Source organism: Symphalangus syndactylus, chromosome 6, assembly GCF_028878055.3.
Source record: "Symphalangus syndactylus isolate Jambi chromosome 6, NHGRI_mSymSyn1-v2.1_pri, whole genome shotgun sequence".
Taxonomy (NCBI): domain Eukaryota; kingdom Metazoa; phylum Chordata; class Mammalia; order Primates; family Hylobatidae; genus Symphalangus; species Symphalangus syndactylus.
This window is the reverse complement of record NC_072428.2, coordinates 132,622,936-132,650,243: the sequence shown is the minus strand read 5'-3', so window position 1 is coordinate 132,650,243 and position 27,308 is coordinate 132,622,936. Positions and strand designations below refer to the sequence as shown.

General features: G+C 41.3%; 3 gene segments (V, D, J or C); all 3 read right to left on the bottom strand.

Annotated features, from left to right (window-relative positions):
• Window positions 1-796: 796 nt before the first annotated feature.
• On the bottom strand, window positions 797-1,507 carry LOC129485466 (T cell receptor beta variable 14-like). The segment is given in 2 exon segments: window positions 797-1,351; window positions 1,426-1,507. Coding segments are annotated over 2 exon segments (567 nt in total).
• Window positions 1,508-7,959: 6,452 nt separating this feature from the next.
• On the bottom strand, window positions 7,960-8,703 carry LOC129485465 (T cell receptor beta variable 12-5-like). The segment is given in 3 exon segments: window positions 7,960-8,014; window positions 8,263-8,554; window positions 8,655-8,703. Coding segments are annotated over 3 exon segments (396 nt in total).
• Window positions 8,704-23,914: 15,211 nt separating this feature from the next.
• LOC129485464 (T cell receptor beta variable 12-4-like) lies at window positions 23,915-24,467 on the bottom strand. The segment is given in 2 exon segments: window positions 23,915-24,318; window positions 24,419-24,467. Coding segments are annotated over 2 exon segments (453 nt in total).
• Between the last annotated feature and the right edge of the window lie 2,841 nt (window positions 24,468-27,308).

The window sequence follows — 27,308 nt, the reverse complement described above, 5'->3', positions numbered from 1 at the left end:
ATGAAACCCTGTCTCAAAAAGAAAAAAAGGCTGGGCACAGTAGCTCACGCCTGTAATCCCAGCACTTTGGGAGGCTGAGGCGGGCGGATCACTTGAGGTCAGGAGTTCAAGACCAGCCTGGCCAACATAGTGAAATCCTGTCTCTACTAAAAATACAACAAATAGCCAGGCATGGTGGCAGCCGCCTGTAATCCAAGCTACTTGGGAGGCTGAGGCAGGAGAATCGCTTAAACCCAGGAGGCAGAAGTTGCAGTGAGCTGAGATTATGCCACTGCACTCCAGCCTGGGTGACAGAGCAAGACTCCCTCTCCAAAAAAAAAAAAAAAGAAAAAAGAATAAAATAGGAATACATATTCCTATTGCAGCAACTGGAAGTGATCTTAAAAAATGTTCTGTATCGGCTGACAGATATCTATTTATAGTGCTAACTATATTTTTTACATTAAAAACTCAGACCCTATGTGGACAGAAAGTTAGCATTAACCTCTGATAATGGACTTGGCTGTTCCACTCTAAAATGAGATTGTTTTAAAGTGTTTGGAAATTTATAAATGCTAGACAAAAGCAACCTAAACTCATTACCACCATTACCAACGTCACTACTACCACATTACTAGCATCATCATTGAGCATCCTAAAAGCCGGTAGTAAACGCATTTTTATTCATTATTTTTATTTTCATCAGAAAGACTTGCTTCTCTTACTATAAGAAGGGATAGAGAATGTGGCCTCATAGTCAGAGTCACAAACCTTTCAGAGCAGCAAGATAGGCAGGAAGTCTGCTTTATAACCAGGCAACATACACTTTAAAAAATAAAACCAGAAACACATAGATTTAGTTCTGTTTAAAGAACTTCAGTGATCTCCCAAACCACAAGTATTTTCACCCAAATCTTCTTGGAATACTCTTGTATTTTGTGAGTTAATTCTGGTTCTTTATCTCTCCTCGCTTGGGGGAGGAGGCACAGGGAAAGCCTTCCTTTTGGGCAGCTGTGAGTTGAGAGGAGAAGGTTGTGGTTTTGCACAGCAAGGACATGACTGTGAAGCACTGTGTCTTGGCTGCTGGCACAGAAATAAACTCCAGAATCCTCCAGTTCTGCAGGCTGCACTGTCAGAGTAGAATATGTCCCTCCAGTCCTTTTCGCTGAGAATCGATTGTTGGGCATACCGGACTCATCCTGTATAGACTCTTTCAGAAAGTATATCAGAAATTTTATTTCTTTTCCCATAACACGTCGATACCAATAAAGATAATCATGTCCAGGAATTGGGTCACACCTCAGAGTCACAGTCTTGCCCTTCTCTATTACGCTGTGGCTGGGGAACTGAGTAACTCCAGCTTCTATATGCTCTGTGGGAAGAGACAAAATCAGAATACATGACATGAATAGACTGGGATAGGGTAGAGCACAGATATTTAAGTACCTGAAGACTCATTTGCTCCCAGGAGACAAAGGGACACTAAACTGAGAAGCCTGGAAACCATGGCAGGACCAAGGTAAATCACGTTTCCAGATGAAGGAGCTTACAAGCATGAGAAAAAGGAAAGCAAATCTGTCTCTTGACCCTGTAAGATGTGGCCTCCAGTGACATCAGCATATTAGCCAATGTCCACAGCCTCAGGAGCTCCCTCTAGGGACATGAAACATAGAAGACCTAGCCAGGGTTCTCTGAAGAAGATTGCCTCTAGAGGCGGCAATGGAGAAAAACTGACATCAATTAAAATCAACCTGTTGATGCATTTGACTAGGTGTTAACCTTATATATACCACTCATAGCTCCTGAGTCTGATGTCTGGATCCTACCTCATCCCATCTAGCTCTGTCTTCCCTCATGTATCACATCCCCAAAGACTGTGGGGCATTTCAACCTATGGTAGCTATTGTTGCTATTGCTAATGATCAATACTTACCTCCAAATTCTCTTTTCCCATTATCTCTCTAATGCACTCCAATCAACTTTATCCCCCCACCACTCGCAAACAGCATGCTCAAAAACATGAAAGATTATCCTCCTCTTTACTCCACCAACAGTCTTCCAGCTGAAAACCTTAGAGTGGTTCTCGAATCCTCTTTTTCTATCCCACCCTATAGCCAATCCATTAGGAAATTCAACTGGCTCTATCATGAAAATACACTCAGAATCCATCCATTTCTTCATCATCTTCTTTGCTAACCCTCGGGACAAAGCCACCATCATCTTTTTCCTGGATTACTGCAATAGATTCCTAACTGATCTCCCTGCTTTCACTTACTACTGAACTAGCTCTCAAACTCAGCCCTCTAGAACATGCTAGATCATGTCACCCATTTCCAAATCATCTACTAGCTCCCAGTTTTATTTGGGATAAGAAAACAAAACAACAAAGCACTTAAGGCCATCAAGGTCTTATATGATCCATCCTGTCCCATTACCTCTTGGAAGTAAACTCTACCACTCCCTTCCTTAATTTTTCAGTCATATGGGCCTCCTCATTGGTCCTAAAATATTTTTAGGGCTTTTGTACTGGAGCCTCCCTCTGACTGGAATGCTTTTCCCCCAGATACTTACATGTCTCTTTCCTTCAACTCCTTGAAATCATTGCTCAAAGGTCACTTCCTCATTGGGCCCTACTCTGAACAATGTATTGTCATTTCAACACTCCTTACTCTGACAGTCCTGGTCTCCCTCATCTTAGTCTGCCTTTTCTTTTCTACATTGCAGGTATCACCTGCTAATACACTATATGCCTTACTTATTTGTTTATCTCTGTCTCTCCCTCCCTGCAAAAATGTAAACATCAAGTAGACATGAGTCTTTGTCTTTTTTCTTTTTAATATGTGCACTGAGAACATAAAACAATGCCTAAAACTCTTTCAAGAGGAGTACTGCTAGAATAAAATATTGAAAGGAGACTAGACTTTTCCAATGAACTGTGGAAGGCACACCCCAGACAGGGGGACATTGAAGTCTCAAAATTATTTTTTTCATTATAGTTTGAGGTGGGTGTCAGATAAAAACATGAGAGCAAGGTTTGCAGAAAATATTACGAGGACATGAGTTTCTTGGCCTAGTCTCAGGTTAACTGGACATATTGAAGTGTATTAATTTTGAGTGGCTGCTATAAAAATTACCACGAAGTTGCTGGCTTATAATGACAGAGATTTATTCTCACAGTTCCGGAAAAGTCCAAAATCAGTATCACTGGACCAAAATCCAGGTATCATCAGGACCATATTCCCTCTGGAGGCTATAGGAGAGGATTCATTCCTTGCCTCTGTTTCTAGTGGCTGCCTCACTCCTTGGCTTGTGGTCACATCACTCTAATCTCTTCTTCTGTGGTCACATTGCCTTCTCTTCTCCATTTGTGTCTGATCTCCCCCTGGCTATCTCTTATAAGGACACATGTAATTGCATTAAGGGCCACCAGGCTAATCCAAAATAATCTCCTTATCTCCAGATCCTTAACTTCATCACATCTGTAAAGTCCACTCTCACCATCTAAGGTAACAGAGGCAGATCCCAGGGATTAGGATGTGAATGTCTTCGTCGGGAGGGGTATTATTCAGCCAGCTACACAATACAAAATCTGGCTTTTGGAAGTTCTCACAGGTATCATTTTCCTGCAATAGTAATGCATCAACTTTAATCTTTTGTATGTAAATCTGACATGGACATTCTCTTCACAATGGAGCCTCAATATTTGCCTCCTCACAAAACTAGCTTTGGTGGAGCCTGTGTGGCCCAGCGTGCTTGGGATTGTGCACAAAGGAGACTACAGGGGGAGCCCCTGTCTCAGAGAACCATCAGAGAAGCTCTAGTGACGGGTTTCTGAATGATGGGCTTCTGCTCAGCCTCCCTCACCACCCCTCCACCTTGCCACATTTAGGATGCAGTGAAGCAGAGGTAAAGAAGAAGAAGAGGTTGATTCTAGGTCTATCTGAGAGCTCCGAGACGGGGGAGTAAGGACAACTAACGGCAGCTTCACAAGTTGGCTTGGTAGGGACTCAGGTGACCCAAAGCTGGAGAATTGATGTCTTGTAGCTATAACAATACTACCGAGTGACTTTATATCCGTCATCCAACACCCACTAGTGCTAACATCACACAAACTAAGAATTTGACACTGGCACAACTAAGCTAAAGACTGTATTCAGATTTCCCCAGTTTTTCTAATAATGACCTTTTCCTGCCCTAGTACCTAATCCAGGATCCCATATTGCATTTAAGTGTGATATCTTCTTAGCGTTCTTCAATTTGTGACAGCCTCTTTTCTTCTTTTTAATGATATTGACATTTGAAGATTACTGGTCAGGTGTTTTGTAGAATCTCTTTCAATTTGGATTTGTCTGATGCTTTCTCATTATTAGACAGGAATTATAGATTTAGGGGAGGAGTATTACAGATATGTAGTCACATGATAACATCACAACATTGCATCATAAGAGAATGCACATGAGGTTAACAAGACTTATTATGGGTCATGTTCATTAACTTTGGTCACTTGGTTACCATTTTTCTATTTCCCTTGTCTGTTCATTAGAGGCAGGCCACTGAATCCAGGAAAGGGGAATCTAGAGAGATGAGTATAAAAGAATGTGTGGGCATATGTTAAAACCACCATATTAATTAATATTTTGGGGATGATACTTTGTGACTGTATAAATGATCCATTTCTTCTTAATTAGTTATTAAAGTTATTAGTTATTAATTAGTAATTAAAATTAGTTACACCCACTAGTTTTAGCACTCGTCATTGGGTCTTATGTGCGGCAATTACTCACAGTGGTGTTGTCACAGTGACTTTTCTATTTCCCTCTGTTTCTTCTACACATGCAATTTGGAATTCTTCAGTAGGAGATTGTCCTTTCTCACATTTTTTATTATTTATTTAATCATTTCATTCTCAGTGCAAACTTGTGGATTTTCTTTTACAAATTGTTCCAACCTTAGTCATTGGAGAAGCTCTTTCAGATTGATTCCTCTGTCCTTTTGAGATATGTCCCATTCTTTTTTTTTTTTAACACACCTCGTTACAACATTCTTGTATTTTTTACCTCAGGGTCCTAGAACCACCTTTCATTTTTTTTAATTGGAGAATAATATTTGGCAACAAACATCTGGGCACTAGTGGTCTTCTAAGTGGACAGAAGTATGAAATACATGTATATATACCAACCCATTATTCACACAGGTATGTATTCATTTCCTTACGGTTGTATCTATATGTTTAAAAACAATAAATTCATACTGATATCTCCAAACAGGTATTCTTGTATGTTAGAAATATTCTTTAGTTTTGCTCTGAGACTTAAGTTACTTGGAAACAGTTTGATATTTTGAAGTCTCACCCACATAGACCAGGAGCCAAATTTAGTGAAGGGCTTATTTTGCTTTAATACTGAAGCAAAAGTCATCTGAAACCACTACTGACTGACCAATGAACTACTATGTTCCCCATTCTCACTGCAATGTGTGTATATATATATATATATATATATATATATATATATATATATGGAGAGTATATTATATATATATATATATATGGAGAGTATATTATATATATATATATGGAGAGAATATATATATATGGAGAGAATATATATATAGGGAGAGAATATATATATAGGGAGAGAATATATATATATAGGGAGAGAATATATATATATAGGGAGAGAAATATATAGGGAGAGAATATATATATATAGGGAGAGAATATATATATATAGGGAGAGAACATATATAGGGAGAGAATATATATATATATATAGGGAGAGAATATATATATAGGGAGAGAATATATATATATATACATATATTACTCTCAGCCCCTTGTGAGCTCCAGGCATTATTTCCTGTAATCTTGTTGAGTGGCTCTTTCTCCAACCTTAGGGAGTTTCCTCACACATGTACTGCTTACAGCACAGCTGAAGGGTTAAGGGAGACCCTAGGAAGGTCTCCAGGATTCTCTCTGTGCAGCAATCGCCTTTTCAACGCCCTGTCATGTGAAATCTAGCTGCTTTGATCTTGTATTTCCAACTCTGACTCTGAGCTCAGTGAGATCACCCAGCTCTGCTTGGATTCCCCTTTCTGGCCCACGGCCTGGAAACTCCCTCCAGGTATTCAGACAGTCATAGTTCTCAGCTTGGTTGTTTCCATCTCTCAGAGATCATTGTCTTCTGTTGCCTGCTTCCAATGTCTTGACGACCGTTCCACATGTTGTGTGAATGTGTGTGTGGAGGGGGACAGGGTGGGGGGTGGGGTGTTAGCTGTTTCAGGCAAGAAGTTAAATCTGATTCCCGTTAATCCATCTTAGTTGGAAGCAGAAGTTTACTCCAGAACCATATTGAATCTCTTAATGTCAGGGCCTCCAAGGGTTTTAATGGTTATGGACCTTTTTGTCAGTTTTTGGGTATATGGTGTACATTCCATGCAGAGTATATTTCATTCCAAACACATGTGAGACACAGTCTGAAGATTCAATTTTTCTCTCCTAACTTTTCCTTTTTATCTATCACCCAAAGGCCTGACCAAACATCCAGTTTCCAATTACATTTCTGGGTCTTTGGGGTGTAATACTTTTACTTTATAAAGTCTGGGAGCATTTTGAAGCTCCAGGATTAAGGCAAGCAATGTAATTCTGGCTCTTTTCTGTCATCTCTTTCATATGGACATTAAAATCCCAGCTCCAGCTGTGAGGCCTATACTGCTCTGAAAACTTACAGGTCTTTATAATTTTAACTTCCCCTTAATACTCTGCCTATAAGCTCTCGCTTTTTTTTTTTTTTTTACATAGTAAATTCCTTTTTCTTTTTAGCTTGTCTGTATATTGTTTTATGGCAGTGGTGTTGTTTTAAATTTTAATGGTAAATAGTGTATCAAATTTAAAAAGGAAAAATTTTAAACAAAGACAAGGCTAATCATGTTCTTTCTGCTCTTTCTATATTTTATCTCTCCAAATAACCAGCAAAATATATCACAACTCTTTTTCTTCCTCACCCAAGCATATAAAACTATATATATACTTAACAGGGATATTTATTGATTTATTTTTTTCTTAAATAATTTTATGTGCCATGGATTATTTTGCAAATATTTTCCCCTTGGAAGTTTGTCTTTATCATTCCTACAAGAGAATGGATAAATATGCCTATTCAGCATTCTTTTAACTTTTTGTACATGTGAAGTGAAGTGCATACACACGTAAAAGTGATAGAATCATACATTCTGGGTGCATAGCTTTTTTTAGTGCTTCTATAATTGTCAAAAGTGTAACTATAATTGAAAGATGAAACTGATGAACTCATTAAAAGGTAACAAGTTCTTTCAATAGAAGAAAAGTATATAATTTTATATGCATAGAGGGACTTACAGACCTCAATACACACTCTATAGGTATAATACCGCTTGACAAGGGTAAGGGACATTTTATGTTCTCTGTGTCATTGAAAGGGGCACAGAGTAGGCCCCATTTTATTTTCCAGGTAAGAAACAGAAAAAGAAAAGAATTGAAGACATATGCAAAATTTCACAACCATCTTGGAACACATAGTCTAAGTTGGATAAGGAATATAGTACATGTGGAGATGATATACGGTGCAATGTTTGCAGGAGAAGTCAATTAGTGGTCCTGATGGGGTTGAAGAATTGCTGCAGAAGTAGTACCAGAGAGGAAAAGAGAAGCCCGCATGAGACAATAGGATGCTTGAGGAAGCTATTTGGGGGTAATTCAAATAATTTGTCATTGGAATATAGAAAAAGAAAGTGGAAATGAATATCTGACACAAGGCGAAGGAAATGATCATTTGAAGTGAGCAACTGAAAAAGCCGAGAAGCCAATATTGATGTTGGAAGTCATCAAAGATGTTGAAAGTTTTAAGGTAGACGAGAAAAGAAATGGCAGAGAAGCCATAACGAAAAGCAGCAAAGGAGATAAGCATCCATGTGCAATGGCTGCACAGTTTTAAGCTCACTCAATCACTTGAAAGCTCCAGTCTGTGACACCCTCAAACTTGGACTCAGGCACCCTTGTGGGAAGTGTGTGAGGAATCCCAGGAACCATCGCACCCACTGACTTTCTACCAAAAGTTTCCTAACGTGATGTGTCCTTATGACCTATTCTTGCCTTGCCGAGGGACATGTGGAACACCAAACCCATGTACTTCCTGTGCTAGGGGAGGAGCAAGAAAGGCTGCTGAGAGCTGCTGGGTACTGGAGGAGAAGAGGAAGCACCAGGGTTTCTGCACAGGGAGCGGGTGATTCTGTAGCACTGTGACCAAACCACTAGCACAAAGATACACAGCTGAGTCCCTGGGTTCTGAGGGCTGGATCTTCAGAGTGGCTAAAGTTGCATCAGGCATCTTCGCTGAGAATCGATCCTTGGGCATCCCGGAATCATCTAGAGGAGCCTGGTTGCGGAAGTAAGCCAGCAACTCCAGTCCTTGCATCATGGTCTGTCTGTACCAGAAAACAGTATTGTGGCCTAAAATTGGCTGACATCTCATAGTTACTTCTTGTCCCATCTCTGTCACCTTGTGCCTTGGTGTCTGGGTGACTCCAGCGTCTATAAGCTCTGTGAAAAGAGATAGAATTTGGGGACAGAATAAGAAACATAATTGGAATCATAACTGGCAATATCCAAAAATGCAGGTGGTTTATTTGTGGGGACTCACCTTCTCCCAGGAGACAAAGAACCACACAGCAGAGGAGCCTGGTGGCCATGGCAGGGTGGGGCAGGTGGAGCCTTCACCTAGATGAGGCCCTTGTGGGTATGAATACAGGGGCTGAGGATTCTAGACCTCTCACCCAGAGTAAAAGGGGGACTGTCAGTGACATCACCATCTCTGTCCCTGCTCAAAGGACCTTCCTCCAAAGGTGAATGTTAAGTCTCTACAGAAGATTGACTGAAATAGATTACCATTACTCTGGGATGTGGTTGGTTCACTCAAAGACTAAACATCCCCATTAGCTGTCACCTCTCCTAGCTGCAGTGCTTCTGTGGCATTGCACATCACATCACCCATTCTGCTTTCTCTGATGTGTCACGTATTGATCTGCCTGGTGCATATTGCCACTTAGGTGTGCCATCAGCACCTCAAATTCTGGACATCACTAAATTACTTGTGAAATCTCAAGAACTTTATTGTTCCCCTTACCGGCCATCCTTATATCCCAGACACACAAAATCAAAATAATATGTTGCTTAGTTAGAGCTTTGCCCCAGATCCCTCCTGGAAGCATCTGGACCGCCATGCTTCTCATGCAGAGAACAAGGTGGCTGCCCTGGAAAGAGATAGAACTGTGCAGATTTTATTCCCAGTGAGGGCTGGAGATGGATACTGTCATGCTCCGTGACTCCCCCAGCCCACAGCACAGTGTCTTCTGCATTTCTGAAGGACAAGGTCCCATTTCACTTCTCCAAGGTAAGGTTCAAAATTATGTTAATTCTTTGGGCATGGGTGAAGATTGAGCAGGGATAAGTAAGAGCTTTGACCTTCCTTGAAAACCACAATAAGGCACTCTCCAGTTAAATGTGATCTTCCTCTTACTTCTAAGAAAGCCCTAACAGGTTCCTTTAATGATTAACACTTGAGTCTCTTGTTATAGTAAGTCAACCAATACTCACAAATACATTCTTTCTGGTGAGGGGGTGAAACTCTAGAAAATGGCCTGCTTTTTAGGGTATAGGTAGTAGTAAGAATTCTGTTCATAGAGTGGATGTGACACACTAGCTCCATGTCTCTGCTGTTGGCACAGAGATTTTTCCTCCAACACCCCAAACGGGAGTATGTCAAGTGACAGAGAAACATATGACTGGCAGGGTGAGAAGTTACAACCGTGATATTTTTGTAATGTCAGAGAATCAGCAGTAACCGCTCCTTTCTGGTCCTGTGTTTGTTTGTATGTGTGTGTGGTGGGAGGGGCGGGGGTCTTGTGCTTTCTGCAATCAGGTGTCTTCAGACTCCACAGCATCCTGAGATTTGTGGATGGAGAAGGCAAAACCCAGATATAGGGCTTAGGAAGGAAGATGAAAACACAAACATACAGAAAACACTTTGATTCAAGGCCACAATATTCTAGGATAGGGATTTAAAAAAATTTTTTTTAGCATATCCAGGACTAACCTCTTCCAGGGTATGGAGTCATGAAACAAAGAAACTGTGAGTATATAACAAGAAGGGCACATGAGTGAGGTATCTCCTTCCTCTGTGCTCTGATCTTCAATGGAAAAAGAAGTCAGAATTTGGGACACCACAGGCCCTGGTAATTTTTCTGATGATATTAATGTATTTGTCGGCTTATGAGGAATGAGGAGCCCTCTGACTTAGACCACAGTTAGGCTGTCCTTCTCAGGCCCTGACTTAAAGCCCCCACCACATCAGCAGGGTGGAACCAGGCTAGGTTTAAAGGAAAGCCCATTCCAACAGCTTCCCTCATGTTCCTAAAACCGTTGCTGTCTCAATGATCAGCATTAGCTTATGAAACAAGATTCTTCTGTGTTTCTTTTAATGAAGACCACTTATTTGAGCAGGAAGAGGCTTCCGTGACTATACTGTCACAGAGATGACCCTGTCCCACTTTCATGTAACATTAACATGTGGAGCATTACGGGGCAGGGTCCTTCTCTTCCATAATATTGGCCATGATTGTTGCAGCCTACCTTGGTGCCACCTATGAAAACATTTCTGTGGGTTAATGAGAGTTAGTTTGGAGGATAAAAGGAGAGGAATCATGTGTGATCTTTTACCTCTTCTCTTACATGTTTTTCTGACCCAAAAAAACCCTATAACTTTTTATTGTAATTTGAACTGCATCGTACTAGTGGTATATCAGTGGCTTCTTTGACAACTATCCCGAACTTGCCTAAAATCCCAACCTCACTATTGGTCTTAGCCCATTTGCCCAAGTTTAGAAGTCTTTGGGTCCTCCCTTCTCTTTCCAGTGCTTTCTCAGTGCTCAATAGGTAGGGCTCATGATTCAGGGACCAAGCCTGACCTTCTTAGTTTCCCATGGCCAGACAGTCCTCTCAGCAACTCTAAAGTGTCAGTGAGTGGTTGTGGCACTGAACTGTCTCCTGGTGGCCAGAAGGACTCAGTCACTAAAAATGAGCCCTTTGTCAAGACCTGAAGCAATATATGCTGTGTTACATTGGCACAGTGGTCATGCGCAGGGGTAACCGCTCTTTCTGACCCAAGATTCAAAACACCTGAGAAAAAAATACTCATGTCAGATCAACTGAAGTAGAAATGCGAGCTTTGATTCTGGTAAAGAAAGGGCTGAGCTTTGCAGCTTGTCGGGCTAGCTAGCATTCTCCTGAATCGAATACGCCCTTCCATTACCTTTTCCTTAGCGGACAGGATCCCCTACTGAATAAAGAGTTGGCTCACTATTTTTTTTTTTTTTTTCCTTTTGAGATGGAATTTTGCTCTTGTTGCCCAGGCTGGAGTGCAGTGGCGTGATCTCGGCTCAATGCGACTTCCACCTCCTGGGTTCAAGTGATTCTCCTGCCTCAGCCTCCCACGTAGCTGGGATTACAGGCTCGTGCCACCACGCCCAGCTAATTTCTGTATTTTTCGTAGAGACGAGGTTTCACTATGTTAGCCAGGCTGGTCTCTAACTCCTGACCTCAGGTAATCCACCCGCCTCGGCCTCCCAAAGTGCTGGGATTACAAGTGTGAGCCACTGGGCCTGGCCTAGCTTAAGATGAATTTCTAGAAGTTTGAAATGCTTTGTAAATTTGTCCTGTTCTTTCTCAAGCACATGTAGTATTAGCAATATTCACTAGAATTAAATTCCTTCTTAAATTTTATGTTTGTACTTGTCACTAGTCTTTTCAAAATATTCTAGATTTGATCTCTGTGATCTGCAATTAACAATGTCTGGGTCCTCTAAAGCAAGCACTATTAAGATAAATATTGAATATCTTTAATTTCCTTGGTTGAGCAATTGTATCTAAAATGTATTCTCATTTTTTGTTTGCCTGCTTTTCCTTTAATATGTTCCACCTTTCTTACACTTTCCTAAGAATCATAATTTTAAAAATAATTAGGCAGGCTCCTTTCAAGCACAGGCTAGAGCTGAACATCAAATAATTTGAGTCTTCAATTGATGTCTCAGGGAATCTCTTCTCATAAATGTCCAAATTGCATATAACCCTTTATATAGTGTTGATTTTAAGTCATTCCTTAACAAATCCCCAAATCCTGTCTTCCTCTGAAAAGTTTATCTAGTCTCCCCTCTGAGATCCTGCATCTTTGTTTTTCCTCCATGAAGATTCTTTACATCCAGTTATCTTGCCTGCCTTAGTAACAACCAAAATAAATCCCTCTCTTCTAATAACCCCTTGAGAGCAGTTGACCCTGAGTGCATTTCCTCTTCCCTCTAAAATTGATCTTTCCTGGATATGAGAGCTTCTTCTTTCTTTTTTTTCTTTTCTTTTTTTTTTTTTAATTGAGGGTGAGGTCTCACTCTGTCACCTAGGCTGGAATACAGTAGCATGCTCTTGGCTCACTGCAACCCCTGCCCCCAGGCTCAAGTGATTTTCCCACCTCAGCCTCCTGAGTAGCTGGGACCACAGGCATGCACTACCAATCCCCAGCTAATTTTTTGTATTTTTAGTAGCGATGGGATCTCACCATGTTGCCGAGGCTGGTCTCAAACTCCTGAGCTCAAGTGATCCGCCTGCCTCAAATTCCCAGAGTGCTGAGATTACAGGTGTGAGCCACCACACCTGGCCGAGAACCTCCTCTTTCTTTCATATGAGAAGTGTAAGTCTTCTAAGAAGTTAGAACTATTCCTGAGGAAGTCTTTTTCCTCTTCCATTTTAATGAACCTATATTTTTAATTTTGGTTATAATAGTTTATAAATGGTTAAAAGGAATCCAGTCCCCAAATTCTTGTGTTTGAATCCCTCTTTCCTCCATTTACTAGCCATGTGACATGAAGAAAATTATGTATCTTCCCTCTGCTTCAGTTTACTCTTCTATAAAATAAGGCATTCTAAGTGGATGCTGAGTATTTTCTACTTGGAAGATGAACCCACTTGAAATGCCCAAAACACAGTAAGAATTATATAAGAGCTTTCACTTTTAAATATTCTTCGTTTGCTCCTGTTCTGATGATCAGAAGGAAGTATCACTTCAAAATACTGTAGTGTCTCATCCATTTTCTTAGCAAATTAAAGTTCTCCATGACAAGTATTCCAAGCACAGGCATTCTTTTAATTATACTCTCAGCTTTTGTAATAATAGTGTTGATTTTGAATCTTTGTGTGTACATGCTCTAATTTCTTTCAGAGAGTCCTCCTCATTACATTTTCTTCAACGGAGAGAGCCTTGACAGGTGTGCTTACTATCACATACTCTAAATTATTTCCGTCTAGGAGCTCACTGTTTATGACAACTCACTCTCTTTAATTTCAAGAGTCTTGGAAATATACATTCTTCCATAACAATCCACCTGATTAGGCAATTCAAATGGTTATCTTCTTCTTTTTTCTTCGACTTTTAAGTTCTGGGGTACATGTGCAGGAAGTGCAGGTTTGTTACATAGGTAAACACGGGCTATGGTGGTTTGCTGCACAGATCATCCCATCACACAGGTATTAAGCCAGCATTCATTAGCTTTTCTTGCCTCATGCTCTCCCTCCCACTAACCCTATTCTGACAGGCCCTAGTGTGTCTTGTTCCCTGTGATGTGTCCATGTGTTCTTACCATTCAGCTCCTTCTTATAAGTGAGAACATGCAGTGTTTGGATTTCTGTTCCCATTAGCTTGCTGAGGATAATGGCTTCCAACTCTATCCATTTCCCTGCAAAGGACATGATCTCATTTCTTTTTATTATTATTATTATTTTAAGATGGAGTCTTGCTCTGTCGCCCAGGCTGGAGTGCAGTGGCGCGATCTCAGCTCACTGCAAGCTCCACCTCCCGGGTTCACGCCATTCTCCTGCCTCAGCCTCCTGAGTAGCTGGGACTACAGGCACCCACCACCACGCCCGGCTAATTTTTTGTATTTTTAGTAGAGACGGGGTTTCACTGTGTTAGCTAAGATGGTCTCAATCTCCTAACCTCGTGATCCGCCTGCCTCAGCCTCCCAAAGTGCTGGGATTACAGGCATGAGCCACCGTGCCTGGCCTGATCTCATTTTTTTTTTTTATGCCAACATATAATTCCATGTTGTATGCACCACATTTTCTTTATCCAGTCTATCACTGATGGGCATTTAGGTTGATTCCATGTCTTCGCTATGGTGAACAGTGCTGCAATGAACATACACATGCATGTATCTTTATAATAGAATGATTTATATTCCTTTGGGTATATACCCCATAATAGAATTGCTGGGTCAAGTGGTATTTCTGCCTCTAGGTCTTTGAGGAATCACCACACTGTCTTCCACAATGGTTTAACTCATTTACACTCCCACGACAGTGTAAAAGTGTTCCTTTTTCTCTGCAACCTTACCAGCATCTGTTGTTTTTTGACTCTTTTATAATAGCCATTCTGGAATCTCATTGTGGTTTGATTTGCATTTCTGTAATGATCAGTGATGTTGAGCTATTTTTTTTTTCAATGTTTCTTGGCCACATGTATGTCTTCTTTTGATAAGCGTCTGTTCACGTCCTTTGCCTACTTTTTAATGGGGTTGTCTGATTGTTCTTTTGTTGTAAGTTTGTTTAAGTTCCTTGAAGACTCTGGATATTAGTCCTTTGTCAGATAGATAGATTGCAAACAAAGTTTCTCCTATTCTACAGGGTGTCTGTTTACTCTGATGATAGTTTATTTTGCTGTGCAGAATCTCTTTAATTAGATTGCATTTGTCAATTTTTGCTTTTGTTGCAATTGCTTTTGGCATGTTCGTCATGAAATCTTTGCCTGTGCCTATGTCCTAAATGAGATTGCCTACATTTTCTTCTAGGGTGTTCATAGTTTTGGGTTTTACATGTAAGTCTTTAATCCATCTTGAGTTACTTTTTGTATATGGTGTTAGGAAGGAGTCCAGTTTCAATTTTCTGCATTTGGCTAGCCAACTCTCCCAGTACCATTTAGTAAATAGGAAGTCCTTTCCCCATTGCTTGTTTTGTCAGGTTTGTTGAAGATCAGATGGTTGTAGGTGTGTAGTATTATTTCTGAGTTCTCTATTCTGTTCCATTGGTCTATGTGTCTGCTCTTATACCAGCACCATTCTGTTTCGGCTATTGTAGCCTTAAAGTATAGTTTGAAGTCTGGTAGCATGATTCCTCTAGCTTTGTTCCTTTTGCTTATGATTGTCTTGTCTATTCGGGCTCTTTTTTGGTTCCATATGAATTTTAAAATAGTTTTTTTTTCCCTAATTCTGTGAAGAATGTCAATGGTAGTTTAATGGGAATAGCATTGAATCTATAAGTTACTTTGTACAGTATGGCCATTTTCACAATATTGATTCTTCCTACCCATGAGCATGGAATATTTCATTTGTTTGTGTCTTCTCTCATTTCTTTGAGCAGAGGTTTGTAGTGGGCCTTTAGTGCAATACATTTCCTTCTTAACACTGATTTATCTGTCCCAGAGATTCTGGTACATTGTCTCTTTGTTCTCATTAGTTTCAAATAACTTCTTGATTTCTGCCTTAATTTGTTATTTACCCAAGAGTCATTCAGGAGCAGGTCGTTCAATTTCCATGTTGTTGTGTGGTTTAAGTGAATTTCTTGATATTGAGTTCTAATTTGATTGAACTGTGATTGGAGAGACTGTCATGATTTCAGTTGTTTTGCATTTGCTGAGGAGTGTTTTACTTCCAAATATGTGATCGATTTGAGTAAGAGCCATATGATGATGAGAAGAGTGTATATTCCGATGTTTTCAGGTGAAGAATTCTATGGATATCTATCAGTTCCACTTAATCCAGAGCTGAATTTGGGTCCTGAATATATTTGTTAATTTTCGGTCTCAATGTTGTTTCTAATACTGTCAGTGGGGTGTTAAAGTCTCCCACTATTATTGTATGGGAGTCCAAGTCTCTCTTTGTAGGTCTCTAAGAACTTGCTTTATGAATCTTGGTGCTCCTGTATTGGGTGCATATATATTTAGGATAGCTAGCTCTTCCTATTGAATTGAACCCTTTACTATTATATAATGCCCTTCTTTGTCTTTTTTGTTCTCTGTTGGTTTAAAGTCTGTTTTGTCAGAAACTAAGATTGCAACCCCTGCTTTTTTCTGTTTTCCGTTTGGTTGGTAAAAATTCTTCCATCTGTTTATTTTGAGCCTATGCTTGTCTTTGCATGTGAGATGTGTCTCCTAAAGACAGCATATCAGTGAGTCTTGGTTCTTTATTCAGCTTGCAATTCTATATCTTTTAATTGTGGCATTTACCCCGTTTACACTTAAAAGTTAGTATTGTTATGTGTAAGTTGGATCCTGTCATTTCTATGCTACCTAGTTATTTCACAGACTTATTTATGTGGTTGCTTCATAGTGTCACTGGTCTGTGTATTTCAGTGTGTTTTGTAGTGGCTGGTAATGGTTTTTTTCTTTCCATATTTAGTGCTTCCTAGAGGAGCTCTTGCAAGGCAGTCCTGTGGTGACAAATTTTATAAGTGTTTGCTTGTCTGAAAAGGATCGTATTTCTTCTTCACTTATGAAGCTTAGTTTGGTCAGATATGAAATTCTGGGTTGGAGATTCTTTTCTTTAAGAATGTTAAAGAATAGCTTCCAACCACTCTATAAGGTTTCCACGGACAGGTCTGCTGTTAGTCTGATGGGCTCCCATTTGTAGGTGGCCTGGCCATTCTCTCTGTCTGCCCTTAACATTTTTTTTTTTTCATTTCAACCTTGGAGAATCCGATGATTATGTGTCTTGGGGTTTATCTTATCATGGAGTATCTTACTGGGTTTCTCTGCATTTCCTGAATTTGAATGTTGGTGTGTCTTGCTAGGTTGGGAAAGATCTTCTGGATCATATCCTGAAGTGTGTTTTCCAATTTGGCTCCATTATCCTTATCTCTTTTAGGTACCCCAATCAGTCATGGGTTCAGTCTCTTTACATAATCCCAAATTTCTGGGGGGTGATGTTCATTCTTTTCACTCTATTCTTGTCTGCCCCTCTTATTTAAGAGAGATAGTGTTCAAACTCTGAGGTTCCTTCTTCCACTTGGTCTGTTCTCTCATTGATACTTGTAATTGCATTGTGAAGTTCTTGTGTTGTATTTTTCAGCTCCATCAGGTTGATTATGTTCCTCTGTAAACTGGTTATTCTGGCTGTCAGCTCCTGTATTGTTTTATCATGATTCTTAGCTTCTTTGCATTGGGTTACAACATGCTTCTTTAGCTCAGCAAAGTTCGTTATTACCACCTTCTGAACCCTACTTCTGTCAATTCAGCCATTTCAGCCTCAGCCCAATTCTGTGCCCTTGCTAGAGAGGTGTTATAGTCATTTGGAGGAGAAAAGGCACGCTTGCTTTTTAAGTTTTCAACATTTTTGTGTTGATTCTTTCTCATTTGTGTGGGCTTGTCTACCTTCAATCTTTGAGGTTGCTGACCTTTGACCTTGGATTTTGCGGGCCCCTTTTCATTGATACTGTTCTTGTTGTTTTCTGTTTGTTTGTTTTTCTTTTACTAGTCAGGCCACTTTATTGTAGGGCTGCTGTGGTTTGCTGGAAGTTCACTCCAGACCTTAGTTGCCTCAATTTTTCCCATACTGGAGGTATCATCAGTGAAGGCTGTGAAACAGCAAAGATGACAGCCAGCTTCTTCCTCTGGAAGCTCCATCCCAGGGGAGTACTGACCTGTTGCTGGCCAGAACACACCTGTAGGAGGTGGCTGGAGACCCTGTTGGGAGGTCTCATCCAGTTGGGATGAACAGGATCAGGGAACTGATTAAAGAAGCAGTCTGTCTGCTTTTTGGTAGAGCAAATGTGCTGCATTATGGGGAGCCTTTCTCATCCAGACCATTTGGATTCTACAAAGCCAGCAGGCTAGAAGGACTGAGTTGACTGAACTGCAGAGATGGAGGCTGCCCCTCCCCACCAGGAGCTCCATCCCAGGGAGAGATCAGAGCTCTCAATGTAGAACCCTGGCTTGAATGGCTGAAGCCTCCACAGGGAGGTCCTGCGCACTGAGAATGAATGGATCAAGGTCCTGCTTAAAGAAGCAGTCTCACCATGATCTGGCAAGGCAGCTGTGCTGCATTATGGTCCTCATCCAGACCATTTGTATTCTCCAAAGCTGGCAGGCTAAAACAGCTAAGTCTACTGGACTGCAGAGTTGGTGGCCACCCCCTTTCCCCGGGAATTCAGACTTATCTCAGGCAGATTCTAGGCTGTTGCCATTGGCTATCTGGAATTCCAAGCCAGTGGGTCTTAACTTGTGAGGTGCTATGGAAGTGGGGCCTGCAGAATGATGCTGCTTGGCTCCCTGGTTTCAGCCCCCTTCCTAGGGTTATATGTGGACAGATTTCCCGACTTGCTGGGGTTCCTGGGGCTGGAATGTGTAAAACTCCTGGGTCTCTGTGGGTGCCTGAGCAGCTGCTCTGCTAAGACTCCACACAGCTCTGTGTATTGGATCCAAGGCCCTGTTGTTGTGGGCTCGTGAGGGCATCTCCTGATCCATGGGTTGCAAAGATCTGTGGGAGAAGAGTCGTTTCCTGGGCAGGGTCACACAATCACTCACTGCTTCCCTTGGCTGAGGGTGGGGGTTCCTTTGGCTCTGTGCTGCTCCTGGTGGGCCATCGTGCCCCACACCCCCCGCTTTTCTTTGTTCTCTGTGGGTTGAGTTGTTTGCCTAGTCAGTCCCAGTGTGAGAACCTGAATATTTCAATTGACAGTGCTAAATTCACTCACCCCATTTCATTCCTCTCCCTGAGTGCCACGGACCACAGCTGCTTCTAATTGGCCATCTTGTAGACCCTGAATAGTTATCTTCTTACTGTCTGAAAGACTTAATATCAAGTTTGACCCTGCATTAAAAAAAAAAAAAATTGGCCGGGCACTGTGGCTCACGCCTGTAATCCCAGCACTTCAGAATGCCAAAGCGGGCAGATCACCTGAGGTTGGGAGTTGGAGACCAGCCTGACCAACGTGGAGAAACCCTGTCTCTACTTAAAAAAAATACAAAGTTAGCTGGACATGGTGGCGCATGCCTGTAATCCCAGCTACTCAGGAGGCTGAGGCAGGAGAATCACTTGAACCTGGGAGGCAGAGGTTGCAGTGAGCCAAGATTGTGCCATCACACTCCAGCCTGGGCAACAAGAGCAAAACTCCATCTCAAAAAAAAAAAAAAAAAAAATTTCACCAGTGAAGGAGAAGTTTGTAATCATCCAGGATTTGGGAAAATATCCAGACAAGAGTAGCTGGCATTGTATAGCTAAGTATACGATGGAGAATCCCAAAACTTGCAGCTACACAATGCAAAATACACACTCTGTATTTGAATTGAGGAGCGAACACAGTAATAGGTCTGTCACTAAACCCAAATAAGTATGTTGGATGTTACTAGTCTATAATTAGAATAATCTACTGGTAATATTAAAAGGACATGTCTATTTTACATGAAAAGTAATTTTTCCTGCATATTATGTATTTTGGGAAACGACACTGTTGAATTTGTGCTTATGTGTCCAAGAATGACCAAAGGTTGGTGAATCAGCCTCAATAAGAGCCAATGACCACACTGGGAAGTGACTCAGTGACACCAGAAATAGTTCACAGGACTCGGCAGGCAAGCAGGAAATGCAAAGACCATGGTATCTACAATGCCTAATGCAGTAATATCTCTAATTACTAGAATTGCAAAAATGTTTAAAGAATTACTAATTCAAGATGGTAAACTGAGTACCTTCCCATACAAAAGAATAAAAAATAACAATAAAAATGCTGAAAACAAGAAAAGATATTTTTCAGAATCAGAAATGTTACGGGCTTCTGGAGGTTTGAAAGCTGCTGGGAACTGTGTTCATGTGTAAATCAAAATAGAAAACAGAACAAAGACATCAGAGTTGAGCGACACTCTTCATAAAAAGAACAAGCTTGGAATTAGTAATGGTCTATAGGATTATGGTTAGGACAAACAATTTTAAGAAATCGATATTGCAATATAGAGTATATCAATTGACACCTGCACAGTAATGCTGTATAACAAGCCTCACTCAAATCTCACTGGTTAAAGCAATAATAATTTATTATTGCTCATAAGTCTATGGGTTAGACAGTTCTGCAAATATTGAAACAGTCATAATATTCCTTTGTTGGATATGTAGTTTACAAATGTTTTATCCATTGCTGTGGTTTCTTTTTCATCTTCTTAACAAGGTCTTTTACAGATTAAGTTAAAACCGGAGAATTCCCTTATCCTGCTCGCAGGACATGTGACAGGGGGATAGCTCACTTCACTGGTGCCCCAGTGCTCAAACCCCTAGGGGGAGCAGGCAGACGGGCAGGTGCAGAGGCTGTGGGGAGTGCTTTTGGGCTCCCACCCGATGGCAGCGTCTAGGACTTACAGTGCACTCTTTCAGCTATGCCGTCTGCAGTCAGCTTGCATTAGTCAACTCAATAGACCCTCTGCTTATTGTAAGGACAGGGGGCCAATGTGACAGCCTGAGCTCTTGCCCAGTGTACTGGAAGAATTAGATCATATGTGGGCTGAAAGGTTGAGTACAAGGTTTTATTAAGTGGTGGAAGTGGCTCTCAGTGAGATAGATGGGGAGCCAGAAGTCGAGGGATGGAGTGGAACGGTGGCTTTCCCCTGCAGTTGGCTGCCCAGTGGCAGGACTCTTCGCCGACTTCCCCTGGCTGAACTCTCCTCGGCATTCATGTCCTTCTGTCATCGCTGATCTGCCAGTGTCTGCTGCGTATTCTTCTGCTCCTCTGGACGTCCAGCCTCTTGTGTCTGTGTCCGCTTAAGGTCTCGGGTTTATATGGGCACAGGATGGGAGGTATGGTGGGCCAAAAGGCAACTTTTTGAGTGCAAAAACAGAAACACCTGTCCTCATTTAGGTCAGTGGGCACAAGCCCGAGGGTGGAGCCCTCACCAGGGACCCCGCCCTTCTCTACCGAGCACTTCCCTGCCCCACTCTTGTATCAAAATGTTTTTAATTTGAATGAGGGAAATCTTTCTTGGAAGATTTAAAGTGGTGGGGAATGTGGACTTAAATAGAAGCAAAACATAGCTTAACCATATTTGAACTTCTGAACTTCCTCACCTTCGAAAGTATGTAAAAAATAGTTTAATTTCTATAATCTGTATGGTTGTTTTGTTCCTAAAATGTGTATCTATTTTACTGTACTGTGAAAATAGAGTAAATAGAACTATTTCCTGCATCATATAGAGAGAGAGCATTCAGTAGTGTCTTGAGTGATTAGAAGTATTGAACAATATGAAGAAGGTAGCAGAAATTACAAGAGCAAATGTATGAACAGGCATTAAATTGTGTAAGACTGTTTTGTAAGGGTATGAAGTGCATTTGATAAAGTAATATTTATGTTACTCAGTAGTCAAAAGTAAGATAAGATATGGTCCAAATGTTTAAAAATTCAAATGCCCTCCCGAAGTGACATTTTTATCTCATGAACAATGGAAAATTGTTGAATGTATAAATATTGAAAAGTGGTTTTAGGAAAATGATTGTGTCACTGTAGAATAATTCAGGCTTCTTGCAGGCCTGACTGGGATACTTGGGAGAAGGATATTCCAAGCAAAGGGAATAGCTTGAGCAAAGGTTCTAAGGCAGAAGTGTGCCTTACGTATTCGAGGAATGGCCGGAAGGCCACTGTGTTGTGAAAAAATAAGCAAGGGAAAGAGGAACAGAGAGGAGGCAAGAAATACAACAGGGAGGGGGATCACCTAGGACCTGTAGGCCTATGCAGGCTATAGGCTTTTCTCTGAGTGAAACTGGAAGCTACTCTATGGTTTGGTGGAAGAGTGACAACATCTAACCTAAAGCATCACTCTGACTTCTGCGTTGACAGTAGACCCTGAGTTGGTGGCTAGAATGAGGGAGGCCAAGATTAGAAGTAGAGGAACCTAACAGGAGGCTATGACCACTATAGAAGATAAATTGAATGAGTCCCCACAGGGATTTTTAGTGCCGCTCCCAACTCTGCCATTCATAGGAACCTACAGGGAGTTGGATTTAATCGGGGTTGATATTATAGTCTTAAATCTTAAAATATAATTAAAAGAATGTAAGAATTAAAGCATGAGAGTTTAAAAGTTGTGGGCTCTCAGGGGGCTACTGCTGGGCTGCTGGGTCTCTCTTTGTGGATTTTGTCTCCTGAGGCCTGGAGCAGGAGGAACTCCAGTCCATACCGGCCTCCATAGCAGCCCACAGTTAGGTGCACCAGGGTTTGCTGATGTCGTCTTGTGCTGTTCCACCCTTGGCTCTGGCAGAGCTGCTGCCTCACTGTCCCAGAAAAGCCTGAGCCTGTAGTTTAGGTAGGATGCCACATCTGCATCCTCAAGACCTGTTATCCATGCAGGTAAAGATGTTGGGAAAGGCCATTTTGCCAGCAGGGGTGAGGGGAGGGACAGAGAATCTATTTTTAATAAATAACATCCTAGAAAGAGCAAAAAAATTTAAAAAATAAAAGTTATGGGCTCTATGAACTGGAGAGAGGTCAGAGAAATAGAAGAATTATAGGAGTTACTGATATAGACAGAAGGGAGGTAGTGGTAGAACGACAGGACAATTTAAATAGAAATATTGAAAGATCTTTGTTGTTCCTTAAGGGGCTATAATCATGGAAACAAGTCTGAAAATGATTAGAGGGGAAAAAGACTCAGGGTATAGGAAGTCGAGAAACTTAGAAGCCTCTCGAGTGAATAAATTGTCTATGTGATGAATAGTATTAAGAATGATGACTGGATTAGTAGCAGGCAGAAGGATTAAAAAAAGAAAATTTCTGAAGGTAATAAGGTAGGTACAACAAGAAGGGGTAATATTATAAAGTAATATGTACAAAGCAGCTGGGCTTTAAAGTAGGAGGGAGAAAATGATCTGGAAGCACAGGGAGGAATTCTGCACTGTTTCTGTCTTAAAAGTCAGGATCCCTATACGTCAAAAAAAAAAAAAAAAATTAGGAGAATGACAAAGTGGAATTTGGCAAATGGCAGAACTCCCCAAAACCTCAGTTGCCTTGGGCACTGAAAATACAGGGATCTTTCACCTCAATTGTCAATGATACCATGATAGGGATTTAGAAGGAATCAGTATGCAAATATGAATATCAAAGAGAAATTATAACCACTCAGAATGGATTGCAGGTATCCTATAGAAACTTCTCATATAAATAAGAAAAATGTAAATTTGTGTGTTAGGGACATATAATGAGAAAGGGAACAGGGGAACAGAAGACTGGACATGCCTGTCTGCTTTTAGATACCCCATTTTGAGTCCTCACCAGGAGGCCTCATCAGTGCTCTGTGAGTATGCACAGCCTTTAGCCAGCACCCCGCTCTTCTTATGCAGAATAGAAACAAATGGATCCTTAGATTCCAGGCCAGGTAGCTTACATCTAATGTACTAACCTGCTTGCTCTAGCCACATTTGAGACACTCTTTAGGAGTAGTGAAAAATCCCGAAGTAAATGTGAAGTTGAAATTGGCATTATAAAGGAATGTCCACAATCATAGTAAAGAACTTTCTTTTACAATCTAGAAAATGTGCGAGGGAAATTTCTGTTTGCAACTTAGAGTTAGGAGAGAATGAAGAGGGCCTCATAGTTCAGAAAATGCAGCCTTTCTCGGGAGCTCCCACCATTCTCACAGGATGGCAAATGCAGGAGGGCAGGGAAATCTCCAGTGTAGGTAGCCAAGGTTTATGCTACTCCTATGTGTTTTGAGCAGAGACAATTTTTGAGGAATCCTCAAAACCCATTTCATAATCCTCAAATCAACATAGATTTCCTATGTTGAAACCTTCTCATTTTCTGTCTTTGTCACAACCCAAAACCACTTTTTTCTCATGGGGAGGGAGGAAAGACTTTGCCCAGGACTGCTGGGAGATAGAAGGAGAAGGGGAAACACCAGGGTTTCTGCACAGGAAAGGGGTGGTTCTGCAGCGCTGTGGCTAAACTGCTGGCGCAGAAGTACACAGCTGAGTCCCTGGGTTCTGAGGGCTGGATCTTCAGAGTGGAGAATGATGCATTAGGCATCTTAGCTGAGAATCGATCCTTGGGCATCCCTGAATCATCCATCACAGCCTTGTTGTTAAAGTAAATCAGCAACTCCAGTCCCTGCATCATGATCTGTCTGTACCAGAAAAGGTAGTCGTGTCCTGAAATTGGTTTACATCTCAGAATCACTTCTTGTCCCATCTCTGTCACCTCATGCCGGGGTGACTGCATAACTCCAGAATCTGTGTGCTCTATGAAAGAAGACAGAATTGGGCGTCAGAATAAGGAAAATATAAAAGATCATCCATGCAGAAGCCCAGCATGATGATGGTAAATGTTCTGAAGACTCACTTGCTACCAGGATACAAAGGGACACACAGCAGAGGGTCCAGGAGCCCATGGTAGTGTGAGAGCAGATGTGGAATATTCCAGACCAGGCCCTCTGTGAGCATGAGCAAAGAAATGAACTTTGTGACATTTTATCCCCACAGAATGCGTCTGTCAGTGACATCACTGAATGGGCCACCACCCCCAAACTTCTTTAAGAGGAGGCTGCATCTCTGGGAGATGAATCAGGCAGGAATTAACTCAACTATAATGCATCTGAGATACAAATGCACACATGCAGAGGCTCCTTGAATATTTGTTTTGATATTATCAATTCACGGTAGCTTCTTCATAACATGCCTTACCTAGGAAGCTGCCAACTATATACATCTCCTCAAATTGCAAGTATTTAAAGATGAACTCATTGTCTTATTGCAAGCCAGCTTCTCTGCAAACTCTCCTCTTCCTCTCACTGGTGGCTGGGTGCTTCTTGTCCTCTATGTGTACCTAAATTAACCATCAGTTAGTTAGGAGTTAAGCGTCTGAGAAGATGCATGTCAACTGCATTGTTAGGGATAGAGGAACTGAGCTGATGCCCTGAGAACTGATTATATTTGAAGCTCTTCTCTGCAGTAAAAAAACCTGAGTTTATTTATCCTTGAAACATATTGAATTCCCAAAGCCCATGGAATGGAACTTCTCTCAATTCTCTATTCCCACAATAAAACAGAGGATAAGATTGTCTTATTTTGAAGATTTGCAGCTACAATGTTCTAGTCTTGAATTAAATCTACCCCTAGAAAAGTTCAATGTTGTTTCATCATTAACACCTGGCCTTTCTTCCTGCCACCACCCCCCACTCCCGTAACCCCACTTCTCCAAACCTACTTCCTCTCAGAGATTATGGGAAGCTGAGAGAAATATTTGTTTTTTGAGTTAGTCAATTAAGTTACTTGCCATAAAAGGGCATATTTTTGCTCTTGGCACAGAGGCATGCTTCTGAGTCCCCTGCAGTCAAAAGCACTTGCCAATGTTAAAGGGCATTAGTTCGCAGACTCGCTTGGGTTACCGGAGGGGCCTATTTCCCTGTGGGCTCTATCCTTTTGCAGGGTCTGTTGAACCTAGGATACAAAACTGTGGTCATAATTCTGTCTTCAAAAATTTAATTGCTTACCACTCCCTGTAACCAGGTAGCAAGTGTGGCAGGCAGCATGACAACCTCTCAAAGATGTCCATGTCTAATTCCCAGAAACTGGGAATGTGTTAAATTATGTGGCAAGGGGAGAAAGGAATGTTCCAAATGGAATGAAGGTTGCTAGTCAGCTGGCCTTAATATAGGGAGCGTGTCCTGGATTTTCCAGGTGGGTCCAATGTAATCACAAGGGTCCTAAAATGTGGAAGGGGGGGACGAAGAGTGAGTGTCAGAGTGATGCAGAGTGAGCAAAGGCTCACCCAGTGCTTGTTGAGTTTGAAGATTGAATGGGGCCATGAGCCAAGGAACACTGGTGGTCTCTAGAAGTTGAAAAGGAGAGAAAAACAGTTCTCCCCAAGAGCCTCGGGTTGGAATGCAGCCCTGCCAACACCTGGATTTTAGCCCGGTTTTGGACTTCTGACACGCAGAACTGTAAGATAATAAGTTTTTGTTGTTGTAAACCACCAAGTTGGTAGTAATTTGTGTCAATAGAGATTGAATACCTTCTAGTAGCCATGGGACTGATGGGTGAGAGGCAGAAGCCAGATACAAAATACAGGTAGAGACAGATGCATGATCACATGGAAGGAATTTAAAATCAGGCTAAAGGAAGCCTATAATGCAGCTGGGCTTTAGAGAAGTAGGAAGGAAAACGATCTGGAAGCAGCAGGGAGGAATTCTGCACTATTTTCATAAAGTCAGGACCCCCTACATCAAAAAAAAAAAAAAAAAAGAAAAAAGAATAAAATAGGAGAATGACAAAGCGGAATTGGGCTTATGGCAGAACTCCAAAAAACCTCAATGGCCTTGGGCACTCAAAATATAGGGGTCTTTTGCCTCAGCTGTCAATGATACCATGATAGGTATTTAGAAGGAATCAGCATGTAAATATGAATATCAAAGAGAAATTATAACCACTCAGAATGGATTGCAGGTATTGTATAGAAACTTCTCATGTAAATAAGAAGAAAAATGTAAATTTGTGTGTTAGGGACATATAATGAGAAAGGAAACAGGGCAACAGAAGACCGGACATGCTGGTCTGCTTTTAGATACCCCAGTGTGAGTCCTCACCAGGAGGCCTCATCAGTGCTCTGTGAGTGTGCACAGCCTTTAGCCAGCACCCGGCTCTTCTTACGCAGAATAGAGACAAATAGATCCTTAGATTCCAGGCCAGGTAGCTTACATCTAATGTACTAACCTGCTTGCTCTAGCCACATTTGAGACACTCTTTAGGAATAATGAAAATTCCCGAAGTAAATGTAAAGTTGAAATTGGCGTCATAAAGGAATGTCCACAATCATAGTAAAGAACTTTCTTTTACAATCTAGAAAATGTGTGAGGGAAATTTCTGTTTGCAACTTAGAGTTAGGAGAGAATGAGGAGGGCCTCATAGTTCAGAAAATGCAGCCTTTCTCGGGAGCTCCCACCATTCTCACGGGATGGCAAATGCAGGAGGGCAGGGAAATCTCTAGTGTAGGTAGCCAAGGTTTATGCTACTCCTATGTGTTTTAAGCAGAGACAATTTTTAAGGAATCCTCAAAACCCATTTCGTAATCCTCAAATCAATATAAGTTTTCCTATGTTGATACCTTCTCATTTTCTGTCTTTTTCACACCCCTAAACCACTTTTTTCTCATAGGGAGGGAGGAAGAGCAGAGACTTTGGTCAGGACTGCTGGGAGGTAGAAGGAGAAGGAGAAACACCAGGGTTTCTACACAG